This window comes from Symphodus melops (genome assembly GCF_947650265.1).
Source record: "Symphodus melops genome assembly, chromosome: 11".
NCBI lineage: Eukaryota > Metazoa > Chordata > Actinopteri > Labriformes > Labridae > Symphodus > Symphodus melops.
The window spans coordinates 10,495,679-10,520,162 of record NC_136701.1 but is presented as its reverse complement, the minus strand read 5'-3'; the positions used below and the strand labels follow the sequence as shown (position 1 = coordinate 10,520,162).

The following is a 24,484-nucleotide window of genomic DNA, read 5'->3' as shown; positions in this document are numbered from 1 at the left end:
CGTCTGTGATAGAAATATTTGAGATTAGTCTTCCTCCTTTACATTTCTAGCTTTTTGCTGGTTTTACAGTTTTGTTATACAAACATCAGAGTGCTTTTGAAAACTATACCATTATTCAAAATGCCTCCAAGTCAGTCTAAAATGAGGGATAGGGTAACAGTGATTATGCAGTCATTACACAAATATGATACTGACATCTATAAGTCCTGAATAAAATCAACTTGTTCTGTTTGTTTTTCTACAAAACTAATTTTTCTTCATCGTAAGTTGCTCTGTAGCATCATGGAGGTCTAATAAGGGGCCCCATTGATGTTCTTTTGTGGAGAAACAAACAAGCACTGGTTTAGGTTACATAGCAAACAAGAACAGAGTCACTTTTGTCAGGGATGTGATGATTGTCCAAGCTACTCTGAACAAAGAAATGTATCATTGAAAATCTGTATTTCATGGGTGCCAGTTTGGCACATTAGAGCAAGCACCCCGTTTATCAGGGACATTGTTCTCACTGTGGTGGACCAATGTTTGACTTCAACCTTTAACGCTATTCTGCGTTTCATCTCAACACTCTCCTTTCAATATCACCTGTCCCTCTTCAGCTGTCTTATTACAAAAACAGAAGAATGGCTTCAATATTAGTTTAAAACAGGATTTCAGTGGCTGAAAAGGACTGTGAGCAAAGTGGTTGCTAACCGTAGCTCGGTATGTTTAATGCAGTCTGCTTGTTCATATCATTCCTTATTCCTGACGTTTTTTACAGAGGCAGCTTTAAACACTAATACAATCTCAACAGTTGTTAAAAAACGATGAAAGAAAAGAACGAGGCAGGGAAGGAAGAACGCTTTTTTTGTGAAAAAAACTGTCCAAAGAGTTCTCAATACAGAAATGTATGGATTTTTTTTTCAGTAATTATTGACTGTTAAACTGCCTAAAGAGTTAAAATAATAGAATCAATAGACCAAAAGATAAATCTAATAAAACCTGTCTCATTCTCTGTCCTAAATTCTTTCATCAGAAATGAATTAAAAATAGGATTTTAATCACATCACATCCATACACTGTTGGTAGTTTAGTTACAGAATAGTGTCAGATTGGTACTTGGTTTTATCGGATACTGTAACTAAAATATAAGACTCTGCATCTGGACCTCTCTTGGTACCATACAGCATATTAAACGCTGCAGACATCAAGTTTTTACTTATGTTGGCATCTCCAAATATCACATCAAGTCTACCTCTGTGCATGTTTGGATGTGAATAGTAATATTCACCTCTGGCCTGTCAAAGTTGCGTGCCTATTTGTATGGATGCCGGGTAGTTCTTTAGTTGAGGTGTACACAGCAGCGGGCACGGTAGCCTGTCTTGTGCAGCAGGCCGGGATGACATGTGAATCTCTGCAGCCGAGAAAGCCCTGCTTAAGTGGAGGCAGTAGGGAGAAGCAAGGCGAGAGCCAGGAGGCAAACAGACAAACAGATGGACAGGCTGATGCCAAGCAGGCAGTGGAGCAAATAGATTGTGCAGCATGGTGAGCAGACTCAGCCTACCAAAGAAACAACCAACAGACACAAGACGGTGCCACCCCTCACCGGCGATCGCGCCTCTCTATAATTCAACCAGATAGGATAGATGTGTGGTAAATAGGACTCTCATCTTCCTCCTTCTCCTCATCTGCCCCTGTCACATCCCTCATTTGATATGTGTTATGTAGGAGGAGGAGATGTCAGGCTTGCAAGATGGGAAATGAACAAACCTGGATGTGTGAGAGCTGGGACTGAGAGGGAAGAAATGCAAGAGAGAAATGAGTGCTGCAGGTGGAATTGGACTGTGAGGCACTAGGGAGTTGATCCCAAAAAAAAACAGAAACACACATAGCCTAACATAGAACTATTGACACAAACAAATAACAGAATCCAGCTTCTAAACTCTTTTTTTAAGCAAACGAATCTTAACCGCGTCGCTTTGACATGGTTTGAGTTCAATTCAAAAAGAATTGATGAAAGAGAGATGTTGTCAAGAGACATCGATGCTTTTGAGATGATTGTGTCTGGATTAAACAGAGAACTGCCTTTCACAAAGAGACTGGACGTACTGCCACACCTCAGGGCTGATGTAATGGCATTGCAGAACAGAGCGTCTGCTACCTTGATGTCTCGGGAAAGTCTTGGAAAGAATTAAGCTTGTATTTCCCTAAGGCGTTGGGCACATGCTCACTGGAGCAACAACCTTTGCTTTAATGCAGGAGGAGCATGATTGTAAGTTTTCCTTGGAGACCTCCCTCTCAAATGTGAGGTGCTGGGATTGACTCAGGCTTGCCTTCTCTCTATGGAAAACATTTAGCGCCGTGGAAGTCAAATAGAAAAGCACCTTAAAGAGCTGAGACAGCCCTGTCAGATCTGTCTGCTTATGTACCTACACAGTCTAATAGTTTGTCTGTTTGTGTGTGTGTTTCTGTGTGTGGACACGTGCCTGTGCCTGTCTGTGTGTGTGTGTGTGTGTGTGTGTGTGTGTGTGTGTGTGTGTGTGTGTGCGTTTGTGTCCGTCAACATAGGTAGAATGTAAGAAGGCCCAGCCCAAGGAGGTGATGTTCCCACCCGGTACACGAGGGCGAGCCAGGGGTCTGCCCTACACCATGGATGCCTTCATGCTGGGGATGGGCATGCTGAGTGAGTACACACATCTACTTAAACCTGAACACATACGCACAGAACCTCTTTGTAGAACTAAACGAAGAGGGGGAAAATGTGAAGAGGAACAATTTCATCACATTTTTCTAAAAAAAAAAATCTTTTTTTGAGTATCATAAAAAAATGAGTCCTGATTATTATCAAAGAGATACATTTGAATGAAAACCTCTTTATTAAAGTCACATTTTTAGATTGGATTTAATACTATTAACTCCATAATAATGAATCCCCCCGAACCACTTATCAAGTATTTAGACACTGATTAACCTGAGCTGAACAGTTGAAGACATTAAATCATATTGACATGAGGAAAGTAGTCAAATGAATGAAATGATTTAAAATACATTTTCAAAAATCAGACTGTTCATGAAATGGTCATCTGAAACCACTAAGCGTGCAACATTTTATTTCCAAAGTATGTCTTAATGTCGACCCATGAATAATCTTTTCGTCATAGAGATTGAGAAGGTTTTTTCATAAGTTTATTGTAGTTTCATCTGCATTACAAAGACATACAGTGCATGCATTGTTGTTAATGCAGGTCGTCTAACACTTAAATATAAAAGCTAAAGGTTTCTATAGGTTTCCATAGATATTATGGGTGTATTTTAGATTCATTTTCCAGAATAATGCAAACGACTATCTCCTGCTGCATGCAGCAGCTCCCCATATCGCTGATATATTTACTTTTTATCTGCACCTAATGTAATTAAATGATGTCGTCAGTGAACCGACAACATAATGATGACAACCACAGACACCTGTCTTTGTCACCTCTCACAAGCCTAAACTCCTCTAGTTTTTTATTTTCAACCTCCAGATAAATACAGGGGGGGACAAAAGCTGTATCAGGCAAGCGAGCCATTCGGTCATCAGTTTCCACCTTCTAAAAATATCAACTTATGCAAACTCTGGTCTAGATAGCCCCATTAGGTGGGCGCTGCCCCTAATTAGGCCGCTTCAAGGTGTGCCACCAGTGGCCACTGCGGTCTATTTCTGGTGTGAGTCTGGTACATGCGGCCCCCGGGCATATAGGAGCAGACCAGCACATTATCAAGCTAAATGAAGAGGAAAATTGGTGTAATGTCATATTAAGGATTCATCACTGTGCCCCCCTTAATGGGTAATGAAGGGGACACACATGTCAGAGAGAGATCTCATCTACAGGGACCTCAGCTGCTGGCCCACCCCTCTTCATTACCATCCAGCCCGTGCCTGTGGCCCTTTTATTTAACACTATTGCACCCTCTCCCTCCCTGCCTCCCCCCCCACACACACACACACTAACTCCCTCTCTCTCGCTCTCTTTCTATCTGTCCATCTTTCTTCCTTCCTTTCTGTCCGTCCATCTGTTTATAACTCTGTCTGTATGTCGTTCACATCTCCTAAGCATATCATTTGGATGTGCGACCCAACCAAATGGATTTGCCCTCACATTAAAGATTTATATTTCCCCTCAAAAGCAAAAGAGACATGCAGATGATTGTATGAGACCTGCATGTAGCCCCTCCCCCTCCCTCTTGTAGCAGGTGCAGACAGAGCAGTAGTCATGAATTTTTATAGGAGCCAGGTAACATAACATTTAAAGCAGCTTTGAAAGCAGAAAGTCAAATATGGCTTTTTTTATTGGTTTGCATTTTCTTCATAGACAATGAACCAAAGGCAGTGGATGGATTTTAATACCGCTGTTGAGATTAATGGTGACCTTGACCTACAAGAAGTAGATTTCCATGTACAGTACGTCATTATCTATGTCAAAATTAAAATTGAATATTTGTGAATTTATTTATCTTTTTGTTGGTTTTGCAATCACTTAAGGATTTTAAGGATTTTTCTTTCGTTGGAAGTTTCCACCAAAAATCATTGACAAATATTAGCGAAGCAATCCATTGATACTATTGTTTTGAAGCTAAAAATAGTTGCAGTTGCAGCCCCCATCCGATTGAGTTATGGCACTGTGTCACATCGGGTCTCTGTAGATCAGTCTATCCATTTATCGTTATACAATTGTTTTATCTGTCCGCATCTGTCGTCCACCTTGCCGTGAGACTAATTATCCGGTTGTTTGTGGTAAAAGTGTTAATAAGACTGCCCAAGTGCTTCTGTCGGCTCCGTCTTCGCCCTTCCTTTGCGTCTCATCTGTTTTGAAGTACTTAACAAGCCCAGTGAACTTTTCAGAACTTATTACAGACTAATGTCTCCACCAAGAGGAAGCCACTCTTCCTCTCCGCTGGGAGATGGCGGGCAGAGAGGCGCTGATGTGCTCATGTGAGAATATTAACAGCCAACTTGTTTGGAGACATTCTTATCTAAATGAAATTGGAACAAGGACAGCGAAACATTCCTTTATATAATTTGCATTTGGGAAAAAAAGAAGAAGAAGAAGAAGACCCAAGGCTCATTATTTAAGAAAGTGTAAGCTCCTTTTGTGCCAAATCTCATTAAAGCTATCCCTCGCTCCTTTGTTTACTGCCTCTAATCGAGGCATTTATCTTTATTGTGTTGTGCCTGACGTATGTTTGCTGAAATTAATACACATTTGAGCCCGGGCGAGGTATGGGTGTACCAGATGGATAATTGATTTTAAAGTGAATCAGAACTGTTGAGCCATAAAATAGGTACATTAGCATGCATATTAATAAGGCAAATAAGAACACTAAGAGGCTGTGAACCAGGCCAGACACAATGGCAGGCTTCATTTAGTGAAATATTGGTTAAGACGCTCCGCTTTCTTTTCTCTCTTTTTCCTCTCTCCCACTCTTGTAATTTTTGTCGACACACAAACACTGAGATACTATCTTAACTTAACATGTTTCTTAATCCACTCTACCAACACGATCATATTCTTTTGTAAAGCTTCCTCCTCAGACTCTAAGTGCACACATCTGGCAGCAAATTCTTCATTTAGTAATGTGAAACCCTTTGTTATGCACTACATCAGTGTAGGAAAATGCTTTTCAGAAAATATTGAAATAAGGGAGCACGAGGAGCTGTGGTATCTAAGCCTGCAATTTTAGTTTGGCATTTTTATCTGTTTGACAGTAAGACAGCGTCAAACACATAATATCCAATACTTTGCGGTCTGGATAGCTTTTTATTGTATCGTATCTCAGTTCTTTTCAGGCCAAACAAACACGGCTGGGGTTTTTGTGAAAGTCATCCATCTGTAGCTTCCCAGTGATGACTTCTCATCTGCAGCTGATGAGGATTTTTATTTCTTTTTTCTTCCTTTGTCCCCTACTTCATCCACACCAGGTTAAGGCTCTGCTTGGCGCCTGTCTGAGTTGCATTTCGTTTTTTGTCTGCGAGAGAGCGAGGGGGAAAGGGTCTGCGAGAGGCATTTTCCCATTGGGTCAGGAATAAATTGAACTTTTTCATGGACAGCAAACACTGATTAGATATTTATGACCAAGGTCAACCTTTCTGATTCCAGCTGGCACAGGCTCTGAGGCATACAGAACAGAGCATCCACACATGCAATCATTCTCTCTCTCTCTCACACACACACACACACACACACACGCACACACCTACAGCCTACGATCACTCACATACAAACTCCCACACACACAAATATGCATGAATGCAAAATATGTATCGATGCCTTTGTGCTGTGGAAACATGAAGACAAGTCGCTGGAGGAAATGTATGAATGCCTTGTTAAATATTTGCTGGACTGGTGCAGAATGTGTTTTTCAGATAAAGGTATTTAGAAAGTTGTATTTGAACAACACATTTGGAGAATTGAAAACCAATACAGAGTATTAAACCCACAGTGGGTGAGGTGGGAAGATGCTCTTTAAATGGGAGGTTCAGACTCTTAGCCACACATATTCTTTGTTACTGTCTAATCATTTTCATTTCATCACCTCTCTATCAATCATTTCCTGGATAGACAATAAATAGTGACATGCAGAAGGATATCGAGCCAAACTTCCTTCTTGACAAGACAAAGCTAGCCACTAAGCTGTGATCAGACAACAGAAAATAAACCACTAACTACTGAATTTCACCTTAGGTTTTAAAATGGCTGAGAGTTACAGTTGATTTTAGCATTCTTATAAGATACAATAAGAAAGGTGGGAATCTCAAACAGATGGGTGATAATATAAAGAATAATTAAACTTGTTGTTTTACTTTGAAATGTGGCCACATATGTCACAGTTCATTGTCACAACTGTCCATTAGTTGACTAGCAGTGAAATAAGAAATATTGTAAGTTCTGTTACATGTTAATAATAAAGTGCTAGGACAATGTGAGAGCATTTGAACTTCCCATCCTGAGCATGAAGTCAGAGGTAAATATAGTGACTCCTCCCCTTAGTCATCTGAAGTACAATAAACAAGAACTTTGTCTTGCTTGAAGCCAGCGCCCTCTTTTTAAAAAAAATGTGTTTACATTTTAAATGAGCTCTTTTGTTGCTATTTGTAAAGGAATTTACAGGAAACATTGCAATCCAGACATGAATGAAGCTGCAACCGGTTCATCAGGATAACATATTTCTAAACCTAACTGAGGACACAAAAGCTTGAAGGCGGTTTGCGAGGTCAGTTTTTTGGTGTAACTTACACACAGTGAAGAGCGAGTTATCAGGCTGAGCTCTGGTGATTCATTCCTGGCCTAAAGGACTTCCTCTCATGAGGTAATTTAGTGCAGACTTGTGGTTGAAGGTGATAATAGCTTGAGGAAAACAGATAACGACTGAGACATATACCATAATTAGAGGGTTAATTATGTTTATATTACCTTTTGATGGCGCTCAGATTTTTACTGACTCACACGGTCGCTCGCTCGCCCACCCACCCACCCGCTCCTCTCAAATGTCTCCCCTCTTCTCTGGAGCAGGCTCCCTCGCACCCTGTTCCTCAATATGTTGCCCACAGCTGCTTCTGTCTGAAAAGTGTCCTGCTAATTAACTGCTGGGTCTGTGGTTGTAATAAGAGTCATGACGGCAGATGAACAATGCATCTGCTGCTCTTAAATGTTTCTAATGACACTGGCTCCTCTTTGGGCCTCGATGGTTCTCTTCATCCATCCAGGGACTGGGCTGCCTCTAAACAAGTCTGTGCTCTTACACTGACTTTGACTTCGGTGTACAGATGACAGTTTCCTGTTGAAAATGCCTTTTTAGCACATTTTTACTATCGTGTAAATACAAAATGTAAATAGGTAGATCATGTATCGACAGTCTGATCCAGGGTTTCTAGTAGCTGTCTATGGCAGATTGTGTAAAACACAAGTTGGAACACCTCATGCTGACACTACTCTATACTTATACTCAGATGTAACATATATAAAAATACAAAACAAGTTCTCTCAAAATTGAAAATGGGACGTACCACCATCTGAATTCTGTTTGCTTCCTGAATTGATCCATAAATATTTTGATACTTTTAATTGGTAAAACATCTTAAAATTCATCATCATGATGGTTTCTTTTTCCTCATCGAAAAAGTGATTTTGCCCATAAAAAACCCAATAATAAAGCTGACAATTGAAAAAGCAGTTAAAAATGTTAATTAGAGCACTCACAGGTACAGTTTTGAAAGAAAGCGTGGTGGGGTGGGTGGGTGGGTGGAAGAGGTAATATGGCAACAATAAATGAAGAGTCAAGAGTCTTGTGAAAAGGGGATTATATAATTATAAAACATCATGTAAATGTCATGTTAAAGGCACAAATGAGGAGAAGTTATCTCCTCCCTTTCCATGGCATCTTATTGACAAACTGCTCCCAGACATCAACAATTCTCCATCATTAACATGTACAGTTCAGATCATTACAGGTAGCAGCTTCAGGTGTCAATACAAGCAGGTATAAGAATGGGACCTTACTGAATTAGATGACTGATGACACATAGCTTCAGTGTTCAAACCCTTTTAGGACCACCATCATCAAAAACAAAAGTCAGTACCACCTGTTTACACACCTTCCATTTACTGAAATGTAACGCAACACACTGTCACTCCATGAGGGTGACAGTAGATTAAAGATTGTGTGAAGTATTAGCAGCTTTGTCAAACTCACATTTTGAATCTCTATGATTGAATCCTGGTCCAAATTCTTGTAATTGTTGCCATCACTCTTGACTGGCCGGCTTATAAAAACCCCTTAAACAACAAGAGCAGTGTGTTCAAGATTAAAAGGTTAATGTCATTGTGACAGCTGACCATTGTATAAGGGTGGTGCTTGTTGTCAAGTTTCAGTGCACAAGCCACCATCAACATCATGAGCTATAAATACACGCTGCCTCTTTAGGCTGGAAGCAGGAATATAAATCACGTCGAGCTTATTGTGATTTCTCTCTGACAAATAAAGCTTGAGCTCCAAATAAAACACTCAGGAATTAATAGAAGAAAAGTACTTCAATAAATAGTTCATGCTCTTAATGTTTCATGTTTCATTTAAAGTGGATTATTGTACTTTTCCTTTTTTTCTTTCTTTCTTTTTTTTTGAGTTTCGTAACCTTAGAATTTGCCTGAGGAAATACAGGCATTTTAAAACAAGCATTTACAGTTTAATTTCTCTTTAAATGTGATGTGTATCAGTATCTTGATATGTCCTAATTCTCTGTCTTTTTTATGTTGTTGTTTTTTTGGGGGGGGTTTTTCCAGTTCGCTTCTCATTTGTGCTTCATCTCTGTCCCCAAAGGTTACCCTAATATTGTGGCAACGTATGGCCGCGGATACACTGGTTTCGCACCCAGCTACAGCTACCAGTTCCCTGGTGAGTTCAACACTTTCTCATATTTCTCCCCAGATAGCTGTGTTTTAAACTGCTTTGTGTTATGCACTCTCCAGCACATCTACACATACATGCACAAAGAAAAAATAAACAATTGCATGCTTACACACACACACACACACACACACACACACACACACACACACACACACACACACATAAACTCATCAATATACAAGTCAGTCACTAGATAATCTGCAGGGTGACACGTATGATACGTGTCTTGATTCCTGAAGCAGCTTTTGAAAGCTGACATATAGTGAAGTAAATTGCTCACTCCTTTTCATCCCACACTTGAACACTACCATGACCAAACGTCTCAAATGAGGGAACTTCTTCGTCTTAACGCAGTCCAATGTATGCAAATTCGTCTTTGGAGAAGCAGAAAAATAAGCAACCTTTTTTTTTTTCTTGTAGGCAGATTTTAAAATGTGGTCTTCCTAATGGAAAATGAATGAAGTCCTTTTCTGCATTAAACATGTTGACACAGAGCGCCAGGCACTTTAATGGGAGTCCAAATGGGAAGCACACATCTGTCTGAAGGTGAGCAGCTGCACCTCTACCTGCTGCAAGAGCACCCATGCCTTCGTGGGTGCCTCACCTAAACAGGCGTCCCGTCAATTTCATGCCTTATTTAGAGACTTTGCACATACTTTGTTCGCCTTGGCAGACATCATTCCTTCCGCTGATAAGACAGAATGGGAAAATATCGGACGGCCGCTCAGATCTATGTAATATCTGTGTGAAATAGATTCAGGAATGGTAAGACAGGAGGTCCAGCTGTGACCACCTGCAGATCAAACGTGTGAGATTTATACTTGACCACAACATTATTTGAAAGAAGAACGGGAATAGCACCTTCTCACCGACATGTGTGAGCATGAGCAGAATACAAATGCTGGAATAAATCATCAAATCTAAAAAAGACAATTTAGAATTGGAGCAAACGAGCACTTGTATAAGTGTATATTTTTGATGTTCTCTGCCTAGAGAGTGAAAGGGGAACCAGTGATCAGTTTTTATTCCTCGTCAGTAATTCAAGTCAAACATGGATTTTTAAAGTGTTTACTCTTTAGGACAAATTAAGGGATATCACCTTCCCTGAGGCAGAATGTATGATGCTGTCCATGTTAAACTCAATTTAAAGCATTTGATAAAGCTGTATGATTAAAACGGCCTCCTCTGGGCTCGCTCATCTCTTGACAGGGTAATTGGAAATTTTAATGTATGAATCAAACTCCTCGTCCAAATTAAATAACCTTAGGCCAAATATTGACTAGTGTCCTCACTTTCTAAGATGTGGGAAGCATCCTCAGTTTAGGATCAAAAGCTTTTTCTCTCTCTCTCTCTCACACTGTACACAGCTTCACTATAAATAAGTAGAGCTGGGACCAGGCAGGCAGGATCCAAGAGGCGTAAATTGTTGGCAGCAGTTCAAGGCGTTTTTCTTACTCCCAGTAACCCTCAGGGGTCCACTGTTAAATAAAAAAAGTGCCCAGGCAATTGTCCAATTGTCAAGATAAAACAGTGATCAAACATTGATCAGTGATGAAGCACTGAATTAAGAAAGAAAACTCAATAAGACTTACACAGAAAAAGAGGAACTGCAGGAGACATCCCTCCAACACAAATAGAATCTGAGTTTAGAAAAGAGGAAGTAAAAGAGAAGAGATGCGTACGTACATCCAGAACGCCTGTCAGCAGCTCTAAAACAATATCTGACAACTTAGCACGCCGGTCGTGGCGACACTCCCAATTAATCCACACATTGATCACAGAGTGTGTTTGATATCGATCATGCCAAGAATGTTTCTCTGTGTCTGTATTTGTGTGCCGTGAGTTGCTTACAGAATGATTCCATCAATACTGCTTAATGCGATGAGAGATCTTCCCGCTGATTTACTGATGTAAATCACATCATTCTCGATCTGTCAGAAACTCGTCCGTGCAAGTGATCAAATAACAGAACATTTCCCTGAAGGACAAACTCAGACTGTGCTATTTATTTGTGCCTCAATCCGTTGTATATGTATCAGTGTTGGCAGACAAACCAAAGTCCACAGGTGTTTCTCTCTCTCAATGAGCTGCAGGGAGAGCGACTGTTCTTACACTTACACACATGCATGTCACAGCTTTAGGGCAGTGTGACATATGAGATATGTGCAGACCACAGGGAGGAAACAATAAGTTGATGTTGTCCTAATGCTGCAATAAAAGGGAAACAACACGGCTGATTTGAATAATGCACTCTGCAACATAAACAAATCATAAAGAGCTGTTCTTTCTCGAGAACAAAACAAATCATGCTTCCATATACAGTGAACCAAAGCGGGACCATTTGTAGTTAGAGAAAAGGCCTGAAGGCTTCTTTAGTTGCAGAACAAACTTGCATGCAGAGATTGTCCAGTTTTCGAGAAATTTGGAAATTAGCTGCAGGTTCAACATCACGAGGCCCATAAATGTTCATTTAATTGATTTATTTGAAACCATGAAACCTCAAACATTCCCTGTTATACATAAAGGAGAGAAAAGGACGTTGTTTTGCAACTGCATAGTGCTGATTTTTGCTCACATTTAAAGCCTCTTTTGTTTAGCTTTTAGATTATACATTCATACTAATAACAGACAGAGGATTGAAGTGTTTAGTTAAGACACCCGCTCAGATTTTTTTCTCACTTTTCAGAGTCCAATCTGTGTTTGTGTTCACTGCTGTTATCACACTTCTGTCTACTCTCTTTGCTTTAGCATTATGCTTTAACTAAAGTCGACAGATTTTTTTTGAAGGACTGCACCGATGCTGCATACTGCATATGTAGTGAGTATCAACGAGCCAGCTTTGTTTAACATTATTTCAGAACTACACATAGTAAGGAGATGTTGCAGGTTGATTAGCAGCATCCCCAGAACAACAAGTCTTTTTGTGGTTTCCATTCTTTGTGACTCTATGCAGATGAGATGATCACTTAAATGTGTCCGATATTGAAGCGTCCACTTTTTGTCAATTTTTCTATGAGCCTAGTTCGTCTCTGCTCTGACTTGTAACACAAATATATACAATAACTTGAGCAGTCATCTCTGTCTGATCCCATTGTGTCAGAAAAATGTCAGAAAATGTTCTGAGTGTTTTTTTTCCACAAGCAGTGTTATTGTCAGTGTCAAATGAAAGCAGAGTGGACTGTAATGTATGCATGCAAATGTGACATGTGAGTGTTGTCATGCTGTGTGAAAGTAAAAGTCTTCGCTGTTTAAGAGGAACACTGCTTGACTTTAACAGAGCCTGTTTCTGTCTTTAAATTCCCATAAACCCAATTCCTCAGATTTGTGTGGTTTTACAGAACTCCTGTCATCTGAAAAAAAAGAAAAGAGTTTTACCTATAGGTACTTTCATTCCCTGAAACAAGATAATTTAGCATCATCTGTCATTTCACTTCAATCTGTTCCACACACCCAGGACTTGCGAAGTTGCAAACATCCCTGGACCACAAAAAAAAAGAAGAAAGAAATTGAAATTTTCTTAGAGTTATTTTAGTCAAACTGAAGGGCTAATTTGCACATTTTTTGTTAACTTACTGAAAAATGACGTTATCCTCTCTCAGGCTACCAACAGAGAATGTTGTGGGTAAATGGGTTCTAATGCAGCAGTACGTTTCTCATGGTGTGCTTTACTCACTGCTGTGTTCTCTTGACTAGTGCAGCAGCTTCCACCTTGGCTTGGCTCCTCTGCAATGCTTTGGCTGTAAATGTTCTAATAAATGGTTGTACATCCAGTTGGTTAAAAAAAAACATCCTATTCCATTGATTAGGCTTCCTAAGTTTATCGTGGAGACCAAAAATTCAACAGGAAAAGCTCTTACTTCTTCTGGACCGCTGAGTAAGTCAAATGGCATCACTGGTGTCTTGAAGTAAAGACGTTTTCACAGCTTGGCCCCTGAAACAAAGAAAACACAACAACAAACCCTTTTAACCAAACAAGGTCACACATTTGAAACCAATCCATTCTAAATTGTAGATTCACACAAATTGAAAGAAAAAAATGAGAGGGAAATAGATTTTTTTTTCTTCCTGATATTAACTGAGAATAATGCTCAATCCTTCATGCACTTGAGTTGATCTACATGCAGTTCCCTGTGCAGAATATTGAGAGGTTACAAGATTGAACATTTTTCTATGTGATACTTATACACAATAAAAGAATTGTAACGACACCGTCTCATTCATATGTGTAAAACAAACCAGCTACATTGTAAAAAGTGTCTAATTCACAAGCAACAGTGCAAATAGTGACAACCCGTTAAAGTGAAAAAATAACACTGCATTGTTCATCAGAGAGTTCACATGCAAACAGTAAAGTGATCAGTTAACAATAACAACAATATGACTCTGTATGACGTAGAAATATTTAATCTATAAATAATTCTGTAAAAATGACCTTGACTTTAGTATTATTGATATAACCGGTGTTTACATCAGTCTGAGGTTGGCAGAGAAAAAGTCCAAACAGCTTCTCTCTACACTAAGATGCAAAACAAGAACAATCCCAACCTATTGGGCAAAAATACACCTGAAATAATGTTGTTGTTTAAGCTTTTCTTGGCCCCAATCCATTCTTAGTAAATCAGGCCGTCAGACGTCAGTCTGAATTTTGATTTTCAGGAACTTTTGAAAAACCCGCCTTCAGTGTAATTGAAGACTAGATGCCATGAGATCAAAATAGATTTTCATTTCTGTTTTAACAGTGCCTCCTCTGTTACTATCATCAACTGGATGCATTATACTGTTATTGTGAGGTGACACAATTGGCAGGTGTCCTGTTTATAATGGTGAGAGAGCTGTTTGGAGTGACGTCAGGCTGGTACATTTCTGTGAACGTGGGCATCAGTATCACTTAGTCTGAGCTGAAGTTGGTAGTTGGCATGTCAGTCATGTAGCTACAGTTTTATTTTCAGCTACTGAACCCACACACAGCTGCCTATAAACATCCAGCTGTAGGATCATTGTGTGTCTCAATGAGGGCCTGTTGTGGATTTCACATAAAACCAATTTACCCCGACAGAGTTGTATTCTTCAATCAAAAATAGAACCTTTAATCACTGCTGCCGTCCAACCACACATGAAGTTGTAAATAATGCACTTTGGATTTGATATTCGAAACAAAAGGATGCTTCTGAGAATAGGCTCCATTAGCCCAAAGAACACATGAAAGCAAAATAAGAAATGGTTTACACCACTCTACTCATGCTGGTTGGCAGCTAGGGCGAGTATCAAAGTATTAGAAAAACAGCATTACAGTCTTTGACTGAGATTATCAGACTTCACAGCGAACATTTATCATGCCCCAAAGAGCTAGCTAAAAACTAAAATAATCTTTGATTCAAAAGAGGCACAAAGGACCTCTCTTTGAGTCTTTCCAACTTTAAAGACGGCACTATTTCTGCACTGCTTTTCATAGCTTTAAAAAAGGAACAAATGTTCAGTCAAGATTCAAACCAGATCTTCGCCTTTTGTTGTGGTTTTAGGAATGAGGAGTGTTTCACCCTGTTTGAGCTGACTGACAAATATTTGACTTTAAATCATCAGTCCATTTTTGAAACACCCAGAGAAGCTACACTCTTTCGCACTATGAACTTATTTCACGTCTGTTGTTTTTCATCCTTTTAACAATAGAAATCAGGATCTCCTAAAAACACAAAAATAGCTTTGACATCTTTGGCACTAAAGAAAAATAGGATTCTGTTGTTTCTCTACTTTCACCCAAGGTGCAGCTGTAATCATCTGTAGAAACTGAGAAATCAGAAACTGACAGGGCATAATGACCCTAAACCACACACAATTTTGTTTTTTATGCAATAACTAATTAGTAATAGCTAGCTGATGAATCTGTGTTTGTGTTATTCAACTATCCGTGCCCAGGGGATCAGCAGGAGATGTGCTGCATTGAAAGCAAAAGGTGGCTAGTTGGCACGCTGGTTGCGCATGTGAGGCACATGTTTTAAGATGTATCTTATTTGATCACAGATGTACAGTACATCAAGCTGTCATTTTCTCTTAAACACCACCCTGAGGCTTGCATATATTAAAATGTAATTGGCTTTAAAGAAAATAGTTTGCAGCGATAAATGCAAATAAAGGTCCCGCTTATACTCATCTAGTAGTGCTAGCAAACAAAGAAGAAGAAATACAAAGAGGTTTAAGAATGGTAGCTCGGTCTATTGTGTGTATGATGTATGCATGAATAGAAATAATGTCTGTATGAGGGAAATTCAATTAAAAACAGAAAATAATGTATGCACGTGCATTATGCATGGAAAAAGCTGCAGATGTGAACACGAATAGCAGGAACACACCCCTCACACATTCAATAGAATAGTACTTTCTATTGTTACGGTATTGTATTAATCCTTCTTATTAAGCTCACATGAACACACACACACACACACAGAAGCTGCATTCATACAAAGAGTAAGATTCAGCGAGCTGCTGAATCTTAGTCTGAGCTACTCCATGCCCGAGCTGTGCGTGGAAGAAAAGGAAGCAAAGGTGGAGGGAGTGAACCAGGTGCTTCTCTCTGTCTCCCGTCTTCCTGTGCGTCTCGCTACCTCTGCCGCCGTGCCCTCAGTGCCTCCCCCTGGCATAAATGACCATTATGGCTCCATTAGGGCTGCTACTAGGAGGTCATTATGCTGCAGCGAAGAAAAAACAGGGATGAAGATGTTACTGGGGTCCCATCAGGGGAGAGACACAGACTGAGTGAGAGAAAGACATAACACTCAGTCATCCAGCTACTCCAGATGTCATGACAGACAAACAGCAACTCAAGGCCCAGTGAGTCAGCCTCTTAAGTGGTGAAAGAACGGAGGGAACGGGTGATTAAGGAGGGGAGAGGGCAGCAGTAAGTGTAGCGAGGGTGCAATGAGGACATACGGGTGGGTAATTTTGGGTTACAAGTTACCCAAACCCAAAAGAGATCAACTATCCAAGCTTTACCTTTAAAAAAAAATACACCTTGTCTCTTTCTCTAAACACATTTAAGCTACAGTATGTCTGTGTTGTGTTTGGTAAAGTGTCTTTTCCTCTGTTTTCTTGTCTTGTTGCGGGATCCCTTTCTCGTCACACGCTTCACCTGTATCAGATCTGTTCCCCCGACAAACATGATATGTGGGACAGAACTACAGTAGCCTCGATCCTTTTGCATTTTCCAGCTCTTCCAACCAACCCCGCTTGAAACACAACAGCACACTCCATCGTGTTAAAGTGACAGAAAATGACATTTCAGAAGCCTAAAATCAGAGTGGAGTGGGTTTCACTTTCTTGTGGATGTAAACAGGACTCAGCCCAGCAGGTGGTTCTAGTTTCACCGCCTGTCTGACTCGTGAATATGAAAACCAGCGGGGTAGCCCTGTTGTCAACAAGACCATCATGTTCACGCCACATGAGAGTTTGCATTTAGTTTTCATGTATGATTCAAAGAAATGAAAAGGAAACTCATGTTTCATTCGTTATTTAATTTGTGATGGACACAGGCAAGAAACCAGAGAGCTGTACGTATTAAACAGCTATGGAAGGACTAGAGTCATTTAACCTGGATTATCCTGGTACACCACATGGTAACTTGTGCTGCACAATGTTGTATTGTTTAAATACAATAAAATAAATTTTTAGGCGCTTTGGGTTTTCTTTAGCTCACCGAGGGAGAGAGCAGGAGCGGGGTGAAAAGAGACAGATGTGATATGTGAGATGAGAAATAAGTAGACTAGCATCTCTGCAGAACAAACCTCACACGTTAATGAAATGCAACATAAACTATTTCGATATAACCAATAATGTCATACCCTATATCTTGTTTGCAAACATATCAATATATATCTTAAAACGAACGCAGACGGGTGTCTCCACTTCCCTCCACTGTCTGTGTGATGCTATTATCAAACAACAAGGAATCCATAATTACACTCTTTGCCAACACTTAGTTATTCAACTTTCATTTTGTTGCAGCTCTACTTCAAAGCTCTTCCCTGCGATCCTCTCTTTTGTACAGTAAGGTTACATAATGTGTCGGATGCCCCTTTAGGCACACAGATCCTAACATAAATAATTTTGCAAAGCTTAATTTATTTGAAGCTATCAATCACGGTACAGTATAGATTGTTCCACTTAAACACAGGACACAAAGTGACAGACGATGTACGATTAAGGTAACACCTACAGAAGGTGTGAGATGTTCCATGAAACTGTAAATAACGGTGAAAACAAGGTGTTAACCTTTGGACCCCACTCTGTTTCCTGAAGAAAAAAAATATACCCACACAGGGAGCAGCTGTCCTCTCTGCAGGTGGCATATAGGGAAAGAGAACTGCTGACCTGTGCAATTGGTATGAACGTGAGTGCTCCTGGGGGCTGCATGCCCCTATAAACTAGGGCAGAGTCAACCAAGCATGTGATAAATGCGCCAAGAGGTCACACCCGGGCATTGGCCTGAACTCCAGTTAGCCTCCCAGGGTTTAGCAAACTGTCTGCTGTTTAGAGATGGAAAGGTGTTGACATGGCCTATATATAGAGCTGGGACCTTTTGAAACAAAGGAGGCCTCTGCAAGGTTGGTGGTCAAGGACAAGAAGGTACGACCGCTGTGTGTCAGGTTTCATAGGATCAACCTCGGCTGAAGACTAAGTGACGATGAGACAGAAGGAGAACATACTTTCCTGTGACGCAATGTTGTTCAAGCAAACTAAATTCTCCAGGCCACTGAAGTCCTGTAGCAAGCCAGTGTTTCCTGTAGCAGTTCATCACAATGTTTGAAGAGAGAGAGTGATGTGGAGCAAACAGCGTGAGGTTCAGGACTCAACCTGTCCAATGAGCCTTTGTGCTTTCGGCGGCAGCTGAAGTATAACAACTAAGCTAAACCATCACCCCGCAGTCTTACTTTCTTTTTTCTTTCTTTTTGAATATATTATAATGTGGATGCCAAGTCCGTGTGTTTACGGAACTTATTAAGAACTCTTTAAGTTTACTCTTTTGTCATTGTATCAAAAGAATTTTGTTTCCCTGCTATTAAAAGTTCTGAAGGTGCCTGTTCAAACTTGCTGCTCCATGAAAGTCATCTTCTTCTTGCTTATAGTTCATTACTCTCTGTGTGGATGATGATGTAGTTTCGGACTCTGCGCACAGTCATTATCACTAGATCTGAACCTCACTTAAGTACTCAACATCTTATATTCCCCATTTCAGTCCAATAAGTACTACAATTCTTGGCTCCAGTTCTGCAGCAGGTGGAAAAAAATCACTGGCCTGAGGCTGATGAGGAGCTTAGCCGTGTCGTGGGTGCGGGCAACATTGTCCTCCATGAGACAGATTTTACTGCACCCAAGAGACTCGCAGGATCAGCAGACCAGGTTTCTATTGAACTGGTGTTACACGGCAGATTGTTCCTCGGATCCTGTGACCATCTCTCTCTTCGAGCTGGGCGAGCTGTGACCCCAGCAAGTGGTCCCACAGGCCACAGTGAGTGCTACAGGGCTGGAAGCAGATGGCCCTCCTGATGCCACACTGACTCACAGATCGGCTTTAATTGCCAAGGCCGATCATTAGCCCGATGGGTCTGTGGAGGCCGGGGTGCTCTATGAGTCGGGGGCCTTAAAATAGGGCCTGACGAGGAGCGTCATGACCTCACACTCTCAAACGACCATGCACAAAACATCTCACACACATACACCCTCACACAGAGGACACAATCAAAGAGTCTTGAGGTAGTGGTGGGGGGCAATCTCTCTCCGTCTCTGTCTAGACAGTTATGCTGACTGCACACACACACACACACACACACACACACACACACACACTCACAGATTCACACATGAAGACTCTCTGAACTCCCCGGGTGTGATGCTGTAACCGGTGACAGTAGTTAGTGTGTGTCTCTGACTGTGGCGCTCTGTCTGTTTTTCTGTCTGCATTAACTGACCTTGAATCCGTTTTATGGACATGTGCTTTTAGCTGTAAAAGTGTAAGACAGTATTGTGTGTTTTTACAACATACACATACATGCACAGGATGGATTCAGCAGGTGCAGTAGATGTCAGACAACATGGCCCCCGAGTACTTTACAGGACGACCGGGAGTCTTGTGCATTTATTTTTTTTGTCCAGTGTCAGTCTGCGTTTGACAGACTGCACGCTCACATGCACAGAAATCGTGTCACGTGTTCCTTCTTGTGTGTGTGTGTGTGTGTGTGTGTGTGTGTGTGTGTGTGTGTGTGTGTGTGTGTGTGTGTGTGTGTGTGTGTGTGTGTGTGTGTGTGTGTGTGTGTGTGTGTGTGTGTGTGTGTGTGTGTGTGTGTGTGTGCATTTGCAAAAACCGGCAACTGAAGTCTGACACAGGCAATGCTGAAAGGCTGAAAGGCTGGCTATTTCCTGAAAGTGGAAGGGAAGGTTCACCTCATTTGCCCAGGTCTTAACTCACGCCAGGACAGCCGGCACATTCTTCGCACACACACGCACACACACACACACACACACACACACACACACTGAAACAGGCAAACAGATCCACAGTCGAGGTTCCTGCGGTGTGGAAGATGAGCTGCTGAAAGAGGCAGAGTGGCAACGCTAAAGCTCATTATGTCTCTGCTGTTGAGCCGCTGGTGTAGAAATGAAACTGGAGCTGCCCTGCCTCGCACATGGCTGCCACCTTTGGACACTGCAGGAGAGCAGAGCGAAGGAGCACAGACAAGGAAGCAGGCAGAGGAGCACAATATGTGTGTGACTGTGAGACCATGCTCTGTGTCTGCTGCCTGTTGTTTTGATGCCACCCACTGTTTGAGAGCTTCAGGCCTGGCAAGTTGGGTGTCTACCCAACTTGCCCCCTCCTCTCCTTCCCTCCCTCTTTCCCCGCCTCCTGCTGACTGTGCTAACAACCCTCCAGTTGTGCTCATCCACTGTCGAGTGCATGGATAAATGCATATGTTTAAAAACATGTATGCATATATTCATTATCATAGCACCCCCAGCTCTCTGCATAGCGCCCCTCTATGTTTAGAAACATTGCTTTCAGCTCTGGTAATCAAGTGGAAGCCAGTGTAGCAGTGCTATTTTTGGGTCATACCACATTTTACCCTACTTGCCCTTGTATCTGGAGCAGTGGTATATTGTGTAACTGCAGCGCATAAAGCTGGCTTAAACGTAGTGGAGACTGTCAGGGCTTTAACTTGGCTGTAGAATCAATCACATGTCTTGAAATAGTGTTTTTGAAACTGATTATTATTTTTTATTACTTCCAGTTTATTAATACACTTTTTTTGATAAGGGTTCTCAGTAAATACTGCAAAAGCAAGGCCTGAAACACATATTTAACTTGAGCAGGGATGTGACATTAATGCACTGACTTTCATTTGAGAGAACCCCCCCCCCCCCCCCCCCTTATCATTCATATGTCCCCTCTGCTGCCTCCCTCAGATCTGGGAGATGGGCATTAAAATGCATCAGAAATTAAGGCTGTTTACTTGGACGCTAATGAGAGGAGGCTTAAGTAGTCTAGTTTAATTAGTATGATTGGCTCTATGGGGACCGCACAGGCACGACCATAACAACCGATTCATTCGGAGCTCACAGGACCTTTTCATTCTCTTTGGGTGTCAGAAGTGATGTCAGAGGAGATTGGACTGCGGAGACATGTTGCCTGATCCCCAGGTTTGGAAAGGAGCACTGCAGTTAAATGCACTGAAGCAGACCATTACATAAGCACCACTGCAAGGTCAGACATCTGTGTCCTCCCTGTCTGTCTCTCTCTATTAAGTCACTGCCTTGGATATTAGGGTTGTGAACTGAGACGGCACCATTTACAAACCAGTGTCTCTGTTTCTTTCACCAAACGTCTTTTTAACTTTTTCCCAGAGAGATTTCCCCTCCATTCCCCCCCTCCCCATTGTTTTCTCTCCAGTGCTTATTCTTGAACTGTCATATGTGTGTCTGTAAGTGAGTGTCTGGCTGAGGGAGAGATGTCGCTTTTGTGCGAGCAGAATGTGTTTTAGATCATTTCTGCAGCAGAGGAGCCACTTCCTATTGACTGAAGTGTATGGGGAAGGAGTATAAAGAAAAGGTCGAAGTGCAGCTACACTTCAATAAGGAGCCTAGTTTGTCCTCTTTGATGCTATGCCTCCATGCACTTCAGCTACAAAGAAGCGGCGCTCTTGTCACTAAGAACTGAAGTACTGAAGAAACTGAGCTTTCCACCACATCGCAGTCACTCACACTCAGACGCACACAGCTGGCTGACGTGTGTGTGCAGACTGCAGTTTTAAAGGATGCAGGAATTTTCAAGTAGAGGGTATGTCTATAACAAAATGAAAAGTGTTGTTTTTTTATTCTAACTTTACAGGGATTATTCAGGTCTATAGAAGTCTATACAACAAATAGACACCTAACTGGTTGAGGCGATCTGCAATTCAGTGTTCCAGTTTGACTGACATCATATAGTGAGTTTGAGACCGCTCTTAAACTGAAGGGGTTTCGGGTCAAGCCCTCGTGTCAACAAGAATCCGTCCTGCTCAAGTGTCCTTGAGTTAACCACTCAGTCCAGACCAGCTCCGTGAGATGGGTCTGTACCTCGACCCTGACTGACCTCTGACCATCCTGAGGGAAGTTCAACTCATTATATCACATATAACACGGCTTAATTAATACCTTTGTTCTGATTGGTCAATTACAGCATCGTTCTGCCTACTATTTCAGCACAGCACACACCAGTAATAAAGAGAAGGCAGTCATTAAAGGTACAGTTCTGATTACATTGGATCCCAGAACCCCATCCAATCAAATCAAGTTGCAGACAGATCTCTAGTATTTAACAGCAGCCTGAAGATAACATCAAATGTAAATAAAGATGGGCGACGCAAGTCAACCTCCTCCCCTTGTACAAATACGAAGCCAACAGGTGCTGACAAATTGTGCATATGGACCCAGTGTCTATGCAGTAGAGTAGATGGAGCTTCTGTATTGACATCAAGCTGCTTCTGGTAGCAAAAACACACATTTTTCTTACAGAAGAAATGGCAAAGATCCCTTACTTTGGCACAGACCGCAGAAGGGCAGATTCTTGAAGCAAATAATCATGGTTATGAAAAGTTCAATGACTCCTGTGTTAGTGACTGTTAGGTTCCCTCTCACTGCTCCTCCTATACTCTGCTCATCTGCTGCATAAAGCAGCACAGAAGTCACATTCGACTGCAAAGCTGATAACCTCAAAAGATAAAAAGACAAAACAAAGACCCAGCTTACAGAAAAATATAAACACGTAGGAAGGTGACATTAAATTAAACGCAGTACTGAAACAGTTTTTAAAGGTTTGTTCATGGGGCAAAAAAAGGTCAACAGACTTTGTTTGTTAAGGGGCTAATTACCTCAATCAATGAGCCTGTTATACGTCACAATCATCAGAATGTTACGTTTTCAAATGTTCATAATTTAACCTTTATTTAACTTGGAGAAAAAGCATTTTAGATCAAACATCTCTATTTGAAGAGTGTCTTGGTCTTGACAGGTAGCAACACTGAAAAAAAGCTAGCAGATACTAGTACAAACAATAAATATAACACAGAAATACGTTGAAAGAGACTAAATGAAATATAGTTCCATCTATAGTTGAGTTGTTTATTAAGAATCCTGGAGGGTGTAATTATGGTATGGAGATAGTTCAAACAAGTATAAGAGACTATTAGCTAAGCTGAAGAAATACAATTATTTCTCGATGAATAAATAAGTTTCAATCAAAAAAAATTAAATACAAAGACTAAAGAAGGTTATTAATATGCTCAGTTGAATGCTCGGTTGTTCAAGAAGGTTTCTCGAACAACTACTCGCTGTACATTACTGCTGATGATGCTAACGTAATAGTAAATTTAGCAGACAGACAAAGTCAGATAATCTTTTTGTGGCATAATAATTTAGAACTCTGTGTAATCTCAATTTCTCTATCCAACCTCTTCCTGGAGACTTTGTGATAGCAGCGGATGAGATGATTTGATTTGGTGTGTCAGGCTAATTTTAGTACTCGCTTATGTCCTGTAAAGGAACGGAGCAGTTCTCCTGCAGTGTGTTGGATCTTTCCTCTGTGTGCTTTTTGAAAACTAACTGAGTTGGAATTTTACCAAATCTATCTCCTTCCTGGCCTCATCATTTTGTTCAAAGTTATAAGATACCATGTGCAATTACCACCATAAAGCCCAGCTTTGCAGAGCTCGGGGCTCACTCCACTTTTGTAATTGACTTTTTCTCTCCCCAATCAGAAAACCACAAAGTCTTAATGGCAACGGATCAGTGTGCCAAATGGTTTCATTACAAACAGAGACTGTTATCTTTGGCCCAAAAAAGAGAGCCATGGCTAAGGTTAAGGGATACACACAAATAAGGACACACACACACACATACACTGACCCACACCTGTGCACATACAGAAGTGGATTCATGTACGATCATATCTGTGAGCAACAGAAAATTGGCTACTCTTATCATACTGTATACAGGTCAGGGGTCTCGGTGTGAAAGAGTCGATATGTTGGCTGTATTCAGAGCCCTCCCAACACTGTAACCACCCAAACATTTGAGAGATTTTTCGGGACAAAGCTCTCCATTGCCAAACAATAGTCAACTCCAGATTATAAAGAGATACAGAGTAAAACACGCTTCATGCAGTCACTAATTTGACATTACCCTGCTGTAAGCCAAACCAGCACATCAACTCAGCTTTTATATCTCATCACCTGTAAGAGTTGATTTATAACAGGTCAATATAACACTGACACTTCTGGGTTAACTTGACATAGTGCCAGTGGGATTTGATAACCATTGGGGTGCGAGTATTGACCCATGCTGCATCAATTTTAACCTGGTATTTTTTATGTGTGGTATTAATTAATTATTTATTAAAATGTAGCAGTAGCATACTGTTTAAAAAGCTTTTATTTTTGTCTCTAATGGTAATTTTATGTAACCTCATAAATGTATGTCAAATTTGCAAAAAATTATCTGGAATCAGCCATTTATCCATTCAGATTTTTCCATTTGCATGCAAGCA

At 40.9% G+C, this 24,484-nt stretch overlaps 1 protein-coding gene across 10 annotated transcripts in view; it reads left to right on the top strand.

Moving 5' to 3' along the window:
- LOC306832179 (RNA-binding protein Musashi homolog 2) overlaps positions 1 to 24,484 on the top strand; it is a 259,288-nt gene that overhangs the window by 199,312 nt on the left and 35,492 nt on the right. For all 10 annotated transcript variants that reach the window (XM_079356626.1, XM_079356633.1, XM_079356634.1 and 7 more), the window contains exons 9-10: positions 2,545 to 2,659; positions 9,331 to 9,405. In XM_079356626.1, the coding sequence (XP_079212752.1) occupies positions 2,545 to 2,659; positions 9,331 to 9,405 (190 nt within the window). The remainder of the gene's footprint in view (positions 1 to 2,544; positions 2,660 to 9,330; positions 9,406 to 24,484) is intronic.